Raw genomic sequence first — 10,166 nt, forward strand, 5'->3', positions numbered from 1 at the left:
CAAAATTTTTTTTCTTCAAATTTTGAATACACATATTCTAATTCTAATAAGCATTTACAAATCAGTTAATAAAAAATATTTTTAATACATCATTGTCCTTTTCAAAACTAACTCACTATTTTTTTAAGTCTAAATTACAGTTTTGGTCTCCCCATTTTTCTATTTTCACGATTTTAGTCCACCTATGTTGTTTTTAAACATTTTTGGTCCACCTATCTTGTTTTTAAACATTTTTTGCTTCAAAAAACACTTATGTATCACTTTTTAAATAAGTACCTCATCCTCAAATGAAGATGGGGGACCAAAAGTGAGGATGGAGAAAAAATATATTTTAAAATGTGACACATAAACGCTTTTTGTAGTCAAAATAAGGGTGAGGGACTAAAAGTGTTTAAAAGCAATAGGAGAACTAAAATCGTGAAAACAGAAAAATAAAATGACAAAAACTGTAATTTAATATTTTTTTATTTATTTTATAAACCAGTTAGGAATCTCGGATTCTAGAGGAAATTCTCTCTCTAAAAGTGTTGTGTTGTAATATTTTTTTTTAGTTTGGATTTAAGTCCTCTCTCCTAAAAAAATAAGCTATCTCATTATTTTCTCTTTTAAATTTTTAAACAAAGTCTAATCTTTGAATTTTGAGTCTTGAAATTCGTTTTTTCTAAAAAAAATTTATAGTAAAAGAATAATATGTTGGCATTTGTCTGTTTGTCATCTATTTATCTATTTATGTGCAATTATTTTTATATCATTTGATATAAATAAAAGGTATTATTAGGGGAAAAAAGTTAAATTTATTCTTGACCACAAAACTTAAGATAATAAATCATCTATCTTCTCTTTCTCTATATATAGATTTATAGATTGATTACACCTATTCTTCATTTACCTATATATAATCTCACAATTCATAAAACTATCTTCATCTTCTAATCTACATTCTTTCTTTTCCTCTTCTATTTTTTCACTTCATTTTCAACCTTTTAGATAAGGGAGATATTATTCAACTAATTCTAACAGAATTACAAAAATGGAAGGCATTACAGGAAATCCTTTATGCCTAAAATCATTGAATCATATCTCTCTTATCTGTAAATCGTTAGATGAATCTATCAACTTCTATCAAAATATTCTTGGATTCATTCCCATTAGAAGGCCTGGATCATTTGATTTTGAAGGGGCATGGTACTTAATTAATTAATGGCTTTATTTAAATTTATTTTCTTCAACTTTGGTATTTTCTTTTATAGAATTTGAATTTTCATGTGATGATGAATTTTTCAGGCTATTTGGCTATGGAATCGGAATTCACCTTCTTCAGACGAAGAAGGCTGAAAATATTCCAATGAAAAAGGAAATTAATCCAAAAGATAAACATATATCATTCCAGGTAAGATTAGTTCATTTCAATTCAAATAATTACACTGTTTTTTAATTTAATTCAACTGCAAATCAATATTTAATATTTGATTAACCCATGTTTAATTAAAATTTGTTAATCACATGATTAGATTATACATATTAGTAACATATGTGATTTATAAATATTTTTATTGATGTGAATGAACAGTGTGAAAGTATGGGATTAGTACAAAAATGTTTGGAGGAGATGAAGATTGATTTTGCTCGTGCATTGGTCGAAGAAAATGGAGTTAAAGTTGATCAGTTATTTTTCCATGATCCAGATGGATTCATGATTGAGATATGTAATTGTGATAATCTACCCGTTATTCCATTAGTTGGTGATATGGCTAGATCATGCTCTAGACTCAATCATGAGATCATGCAACAACAGATACATCAAGTTGTAAACCAAATTTGATCAGAAGGAATTTGAGTTGGGGAATTAGAAAGATAAGTTAGGGCATCTCAGTGAATTGAAGATTCGAAAGAGCGGTCCAAGCAAAAATTAAAAGAAATTTGAAAACCTAAAAAGGCGACTGAAGCAAAAGTTAGGGATTTAAAAAAAAGCAAAGCGACAACAACATGTAAGACTGCTTGAAATGCAAAAGATGAATATAGGAAAGATCAATCTAGCCACTATCCTTAGAGGCAAAGTATTGTGGATTTAGACTTATGTGGGTGAATAGCTTTTGTTGTTCTTTACTGGTAGTATGATTTTTTTCCTACATTGCTATTTTTGTTTGACTGTCATTTTCATGTCTAGGTCTCGTTGTATAGATGAATTTTTTATATGGAGTTACACCTTTGTGTGCTGCCATTCTATGTATTCCTTGAATTTCTTCTAAAATAATATAATTATATTTTGTATGTTCTTTGTTAAATGTCGTTGCAAAATGACATTTATTTTTTATGTATGAAAAATTCTAGGAATGATCAATGACTTCTGACGATATGTCGAGCTCAAAAAACATAAATAATCCAATATCGTCAAAAATCAGCAACACATGGTACAAAAATCTACTACATTCGACAAAAAATTAGCGCTAAATGTACAAGTAGCCTAGTAAACTTGAGGCATTGAAGAGATATTTATGATCATCCATATAACTTGTGAGTGTTCAAGATCCTAAGTGTTAGGGAATCAAGAAACTAACATATTTCATGCATTAATCAATAATTATCCCTACACACACTTGCATTTTTATCATGGGAGATATCTATATATCATATCTCCTTATTTGGGATACAACACCAAGCATCCATTGTCATCATGCATTACACGAGCCATATTTGATATTCATTCACACATTATAGTACAGAAAAATTTGTCTTGGTAAATAAATGCGACTATAAGCGTCTAAGATTGTTGCAAGTTTCTCCATTCTTAACTCAAACTAATGAGTCAGACCCAGCTTTCTTATATTCTTAACATTACTATTTCCACTTCTTTTATTTAGGTATTTCTTGATATTTGTAGAAGATATTGGCCATCTCAATATAAAATTGTTATTATTTTTAATATTATCAACTTATATGAGATATGTTTGATAAAAATATGTTATATAACAAGTTTATTTCTTATTAACCAACCTCTCATGCGGTGATCTCAAATACACCTTCTACTGAATACCGCTCTACATGAACCTCCTTTTAACCCATACACAAAATTGTGATTTTAAAAGCCTTCTCAATTTTAATCAATGCTCCTAATGCTCATCAAATTGCAGATGTTTAATGCATCCTCGTATTGATTCTTAAATTAAATGAAACATAATTGACATAACAAAAGTTTGCCCATCACAACTGCTTATGATGGTATTTTTAGAGATAATGATGTTTTTTTGTTGAAACATAAATATATTTTCTTGGAGAGCTCTACGAGGCTATACACACAATTGAGACGACTTTTAAAAATCATTTAACCCCTATTTGGTTGAAAATAAATTTGATAGAATATATGTTTATATTTGTATATAAGTCTCACATCGACTAGAACATATAATGAAATATATATATATATATATATATATATATATATATATATATATATATATATATACACACACACACACACACACACACACACACACACACACACACACACACACACACACACACACACACACACACACACACACACAGTCTCCATAGTATTATAGTCACACGACTGATCTCAATATCTTACATGGTATCAGAGTAGGTAGTGATCCAAACCTAATCAAAGGTGTCTCCATAGTAGCTCCTCCCTAAGTGCTGCTACCGCCACCACTTCTCCTCAAAAGCTATCGCCGCTGCAGTAGCTCCTCCTCCAGCACTGCCTTCGTCGTAGCTTCTCCTCCAGCCCTGCCTTCGTAGCTTCTCCTCTAGCACCTCCGCCATTGTCTCTCCTCCTCCAATACCGCCACCATCTTCGCTCCTCCGCCTGCACCTCCTCCAACACCATGTCTTCCTCTTCCGTTGATGAGTCGGAGCATGTTTTTACTGAGGTCGACAACCCCACCAAGTCATCATTGCCTTCCAATATACAAGAGTTTCACCTAGCCTTTGCTGTCACTAACATAAAAAACAACATTCTCTTTGTACTAGATGGAGAAAAAATATACACTATGTGGGTTGAACTGTTGAAAAATTACGTTCATGCTCACAAAATGGTCCATCATATCATTCTGCAATAAAAAAATAAAAACCTGTATCCAGTGGTGTTAGTTTTGAAATGTGGACAACCCTTGATTCCATAGTGCTCCAATGGATTTATTCCATGATCTCCCTTAATCTCGCTACCACTACTTTGGAAAAGGGATCCATCGCTATGGCTTCCTGACAGTGTTTAAATGATATTTTTTTAGGAAAACCAAAACTCACGTGTCGTTGCTCTTGAGCAGGATTACTCATCCACGCACATGGAGGATTTTCCTAATGTCTCTTCTTATTAAAATGTATCAAGCAACTTTTTAATCATTTGAAGAACGTTGGAGCACTTGTTAGAAATCACTGTTTAGTTCTTCAACTGATGCCTAGTCTTTCTGAGTCGTATCGTAGGGTTGCTACCCTAATCCACCAATGCAATCCACTACCATCATTTTTTCTAGCTCGCTCCATGCTCACCTTTGAGGAATTTGGTTTGGTTTGGAAAAAATGCATAACAATAGTTCTCACACTAACTTACATAATGTTGCTCAACGCAACTTCAATCGTCATTAGAATGATCGTTTTGGATCCAACTGCAATCACAACAATCAAAATCAAAATATAGGGCATAGAGAGCGTGGTGGTTCACGCTTTAATTGTCCCCCGATAACAACTCCCTCTCAGCCATGGTAGCAGTATCCATCATGGTCTCCTTGGGGATGAAACCCATCTCATTGGGGTGTACCTTTTTTCCCTTACCCTATATATCAATTTTCTCACCCTACCGGACCTTTGAAACAACCAATATCTTACAGAGCTATTAATTAATTACTCTTGTTTTCAAGAATTATAGTTTGGTTTCTTGGAGGTTAAGAAACATTTGGTTGAATTGTGTTAAGCTATATAAGAGCACATGATTTTGCACTAGAAAAAAAATTAAATTGAAAAAGGATATATTTCCTCATTAATACTGTAAAATTATATCACAAAACATACTAGTGACGAATTTACTGACATGACAAAATTCCTACTGCATTTCAATGTTGCAAACTATTTGCGAGTGATTTCAAACCATCGCAAATTAGCACGAAACTAATCCGTCACTAAGTTCCATCAGTAACATTTGAAAAGCATTCTGCCAATAATTAATAAAGGATTTATAAATACCTCACTACTAATTATGATTATGAACAATTTATTGACGTTTATATTATGTATATAATTAGTTAAGACTAATGAACAAATATTCGTTTTTATGAGAGATTAATTTTGTCACTAAATTATTATATTTAGTGAATTTTAAATTTCGTCACTATAAATAGTTAAGAATACTATATAATAGTTCTTTATCCAATAATAACTTGGCCTTAAACATCAAAGGTCAGGGCCGGTCCTTTGAATTTTGGTGCCTTGAGCGAATTAAAAGAGTGGTGCCCCTATAATTTTTTAAAGATAAATACATAAGGATAAAAGAAATAATTGGATAAAAAACATATTTTCATTTGACATTGTGCAAAAATAATATAAATATAGATCTTTGAATCAATGTTTATCCTACATCAAAACATAAACCACTATAAAGAGACTTATTCTTCTTCTTCTTCTTCTTGATCCCGTCTTTTTTCCTTTAAAAAAATTGACCAAACCTTTAAAATTATTTCAATATCACCCTCTTAGCATTTTTTGTTACAAAATCGTTTATAATTTGTTCATAATCAAGGTTCTTCAAAAAATTATTTTCAATTGAAATCAACGTAAGACTATTTAATCTATCTTGTGGCATAATAAACCTTAAATAAGATTTTAATAATTTTAATTTAGAAAAACTTCTTTCAACAGATACAACATTGATAGAAATAGTCAATATTACTCTATAATCTATGCATGCATTAGGAAAACAATTAAAAGTCTTTAAGGAACTCAACTGTTAAAACTTCTCTAATAACTTTCAATTCTTCAAACAAAATTTCATCATCATAATGAAGAGAATCGCCATGTTTTAAACAGGTTTCAAGATGTTTACAACATGCTTTCAAGTTTCTATCAAATAATGATCTAAGTTTTTCAATACTAAACAAGAATCCAAAAATATTTTCATATGTGTTATAATGCTCAAATCTTCTATCAAGTGAGTCAATTGTTTGATCTATAATTTCACCATTTCAATAAGACTCTTCAGTAGACTCAAGATTCAGTTGTGTGGGTTGAGATGAATTTTCATCATAGTGTTAATTTCTACTAATTTAATGTTTTTGAATAAACAGACATTCAATCTCAATTTCATTTTCAATTTTTTCAACACTAGCCTTAGCATTTACAAATCCAGATTCTCTATATTTTTTCAAATACTTGATCAAACATTTTACTAGTTTTATAGCCACATCAATACATATGCCTTTTTTTTTATGTGCAAACTTTTGCTAATTTCATTAACAACAGTTAACAATTCAAACCAAACAATGATAACTACTAAAAATTCAAAGTTTCCAGTTTCATGAGTTGCAAGAGATTCGACTTTACTCTTATTTCAGAGATCATTATCTTGTTCAGCTAGTTGAAGTAGTGTTTCACTCTTAATTTTGGGATGAATAATATAGAAAATATTTTCTGTATCATTCTCTTAATTTTAGTGTCTCATTTAAACTCTTTAGTTGATAAAATTATGAATATATTAATTGATTTTATTTTAGAAAAATTAATTGATTTTATTATACTCTATATTTTATTTATGAGAAATTACATTCTTTTATTACGTAGTGCCCCTATAATTTTGTTAACCAGTATTTTTTTAAATAATATTTTTAGCAAATATTTTTGACATAGAAAATTCTCTTTTAATATATATAGGGGTAGTAAAAAAGTTTTTGGTGCCCCTAAAATTATGGGGCCCTGGGCTCCCGCCCCGCGAGCTCGTGCTCAGGGCCACCCCTGTCAAAGATAATGCTAACTCATAGTATATATCACTTCTTAATTAATTTATCTATTAGGGTGAGTAGGATAGCTCAGTTATCTACTATCTACTATTCTAACATATAATAAAAGATTGACCAAAATCCCTATATTGCCCTTCTTTCAAAAATAATTTACACTACAAAATGGACATTTTGGTAACTAACAAAATAACACTTCACCTTTTTAACTTTTGCACCAAGTGTTCCACTTTCATTGGTCCACCCACTTTCTACAACATAATACACTACCTTATTTATCTCTCTCTCTCTATAAAGTACAATTTCAATTTACAATATAGTTGCATATTTATGATTATTACTAGCGGGATACCCGTGCGTACGCACGGGTACTGGTACGGGACGCGAATTTGTTTTTAATACATAATAAAAATGAAATGAAAGAAAAATCAAATTGTAAAATAAAAAAAAATGATTAATATATTTTTTATTTAGAAGATAAATTAGTAGTATAGTTGTTATTGTTTATTACAATAATAATTTGTGTCATATATTAAAGTTAGATCAGTAGTAAAGTTGTTTTGTTTATGTACAATAGTATTATTTTTCACCTTAATGTTTTCACATATTTGAAACAAATTATTGATACCCGTGCGTTCGCACGGGTACTGGTGTGTTACGTGGATTGTTTTTAAAATATAATAAGACTAAAAAGAAATAAAAGTAAAATTGATTTATCAAAAGAGTTTATTATTTTTAAAAAAAGACATATTTTTATTTTTATTTGAATCATAAATAGAATTTTTTTTCATATATAAAAATATTAGGATCAACCATATATTTCTTGTATATAAATATTATTCATGTTTTGACATTATGCATAAAAATATTTAAATCAAAAACTTATTTTTCCCGTGTTTGAATTCATTCATTATTTTAAATATATTTATTTTTATTTTTTTTAATGGTACAAAAAATGTAATAACACGTGGGTTTGTAGGAACTCTGTTATGGACACTCGTGTGCTTGTACGGGTACAGATGTGTTACACGGATTTATTTTTAAAATATAATAAGAATGAAATAACATAAATACAAAATTATTTAATCGAGAAAGTTTATTATTTTTAAAATAAAAACATATTTTATTGTTATATTTAGAGAATAAATATAATTTTTTCATATATACTAATATTTGGATTAATTGTATATTTTCCTGTAGCAAAAATAAAAATATTAGAGTTTCATAAATATGAAAAATTCCGTGACTTCGCACGGTATTGGTACGGTATACACATTTCTTTCAAAAATAAAATGAAAGACAAAATGGTTAACCAAAAGTTTATTAATTTTAAAAGATATGATTGTAGAAGTTAAAAGATAAGCAGAACAAAACCCGCGCCTTTAATTTTTTCGCATATAAAAATATTTAAATTATTAATATATTTTTTTCTCACCGTAAAAAATAATTTTGAAAAATGGATAATGCTTTAATTCAAAACCAAATCGGCAAATGAATAAAGTAAATTTATAGACAAGTTTGACATCATACAAACACATTCATTGGCTTGTTGAAACTGAAATGAAGTAAATTGTTTAATACAACTTCAACCATAATTCCCCCCTACAGTAACATGCATAAAGTATATTGTTTATCACCCTCATTGTCTTCTTTTAGTTTTCAAATTTAGAAGGAAAAAATAGAGTAAAATAGAAATCTGATTCTCTCTTTTGGCATCGTCGAAGACATTCCACCAAATCATCATGCATTTCTACTAAACAAATCAAAATGACCAATTCAATCAAAAATATTTGTAGACATAGTTGTACATGTCTGCTCTCTCAATTCGGCAGATAACCCAAGTGCCTCTGGCTGTCTAATCTTCCCAATATTTACCCGAACAGCACAACTTGTACAACAACCTGTCGGAAAAAGAATCAAATAAAGAAGGTCATGACATTGTTTTGAATGAGCTTGGTACAATCAATATTAGTGATAAAAGAAACAAAGAACGGTTAAGACTTTCGATGATTTCAAGTAATGAATTGTACAAACCAAATACAAATCAGAGAATAATTCAAAAGGAAAAACCAGAATCACTCTTCAACGATCCTTTATCGAAACCCATAAAACCTTGATACCTAAACAACAATCACAGAGAGATAGTGATAACACGATTTTATATCGTATATTTAGCTTACAATCCATAGATATTTATAGCATTTTCCGTTTATTATTTTAATTTATTACGATATTACGCGTGTTTTTGCTTTGTTTCAGGTTTTACACTCTTACTATGCCGAATTGTGAAAAAGAGAAGAAATGGAGACAAAACGACCCTTTTCTATGCCTAAAAGACGTAAATTGGGTGCTGAAGTAAAAAGGGAGTGCAATTAAAGGCCAAGTGTGCTGAAAGAGGCCCAAAGACTCAATGAAGCAATCCAGCCCACGAAGGAGAACAGCCCAAGCCACACAAGTAAGCAGAGACGCACGTCTCTGCCACCTCAGCAAAAGGGAGACGCACGTCTCCACCTCCCTAAATTCTCTCCACTTGAGACGCACGTCTCAAGTCTCCCTGAAGAATAGGAGACGCACGTCTCCACGTCCCGGTCTGCAGAAGTTCCTCTTTTCACGCAAAGCAACTGCAAGCCCCTCCTATAAATAGGACCAGTCACTTCACTTCAATCTGTCCGATTTCCTGCCAACGAAGTGCTGCCGAAATTGTACCGCGAACTGCTTTTCCTTATTCTGCTTTCATTTAACCGTTTATTTTCTCACAACGATTTCTACACTGGAAATTGTTGTGAACTTTTCGTAGATCTAGCCTTACGTTAGATTTATCGTTTTATTTCATTGTTTTTATTTTCTGCCATTTAAATTCCGAAGAACGATCCAGCCCACCTGTGGTGGAAGTTCGAGTACTTCAAGATTCAATTCAATTCAGATTTATTTTAATTCAGGTTTTTTATTTACCGCCTTTATTTATATTATTATTGCATGATATATTATATGCCATTTAATATGTCTAATATTATGAACCGAACCGATTTATGCATGTTTAATCATATTAATATGTCTGGCTAAATTACTAAAGGTGTCGGTATGTAAAGTAAGTTAACCGTAGGGATCCGAAATAAATTGGCTTAAATTATGTTTTATTAATTATCACTTATTTTTGGTTTATATGTCTAGTTTAATTAGTAAGTCTTAAAACCAATAGAGCGA

At 30.5% G+C, this 10,166-nt stretch overlaps 1 protein-coding gene across 1 annotated transcript; it reads left to right on the plus strand.

The window, feature by feature from the left end:
• The first annotated feature begins 919 nt into the window (after positions 1–919).
• Positions 920–2,271, plus strand: LOC131648361 (glyoxylase I 4-like). Its single transcript, XM_058918124.1, has 3 exons — positions 920–1,185; positions 1,285–1,390; positions 1,571–2,271. The coding sequence occupies exons 1-3, from the start codon at positions 1,031–1,033 to the stop codon at positions 1,820–1,822; spliced, it is 513 nt and encodes a 170-aa protein (XP_058774107.1). The 5' UTR covers positions 920–1,030; the 3' UTR covers positions 1,823–2,271.
• Positions 2,272–10,166: the final 7,895 nt, after the last annotated feature.

This window comes from Vicia villosa, linkage group LG2 (genome assembly GCF_029867415.1).
Source record: "Vicia villosa cultivar HV-30 ecotype Madison, WI linkage group LG2, Vvil1.0, whole genome shotgun sequence".
Classification (NCBI taxonomy): domain Eukaryota; kingdom Viridiplantae; phylum Streptophyta; class Magnoliopsida; order Fabales; family Fabaceae; genus Vicia; species Vicia villosa.

Coding starts and splice junctions, on each gene's coding strand:
- LOC131648361 (XM_058918124.1), top strand. CDS start 1,031: ATGGAAGGCATTACAGGAAATCCTTTATGCCTAAAATCATTGAATCAT. Junction 1,186..1,284: donor TTTGATTTTGAAGGGGCATG/GTACTTAATTAA, acceptor TGAATTTTTCAG/GCTATTTGGCTATGGAATCG. Junction 1,391..1,570: donor ATAAACATATATCATTCCAG/GTAAGATTAGTT, acceptor GTGAATGAACAG/TGTGAAAGTATGGGATTAGT.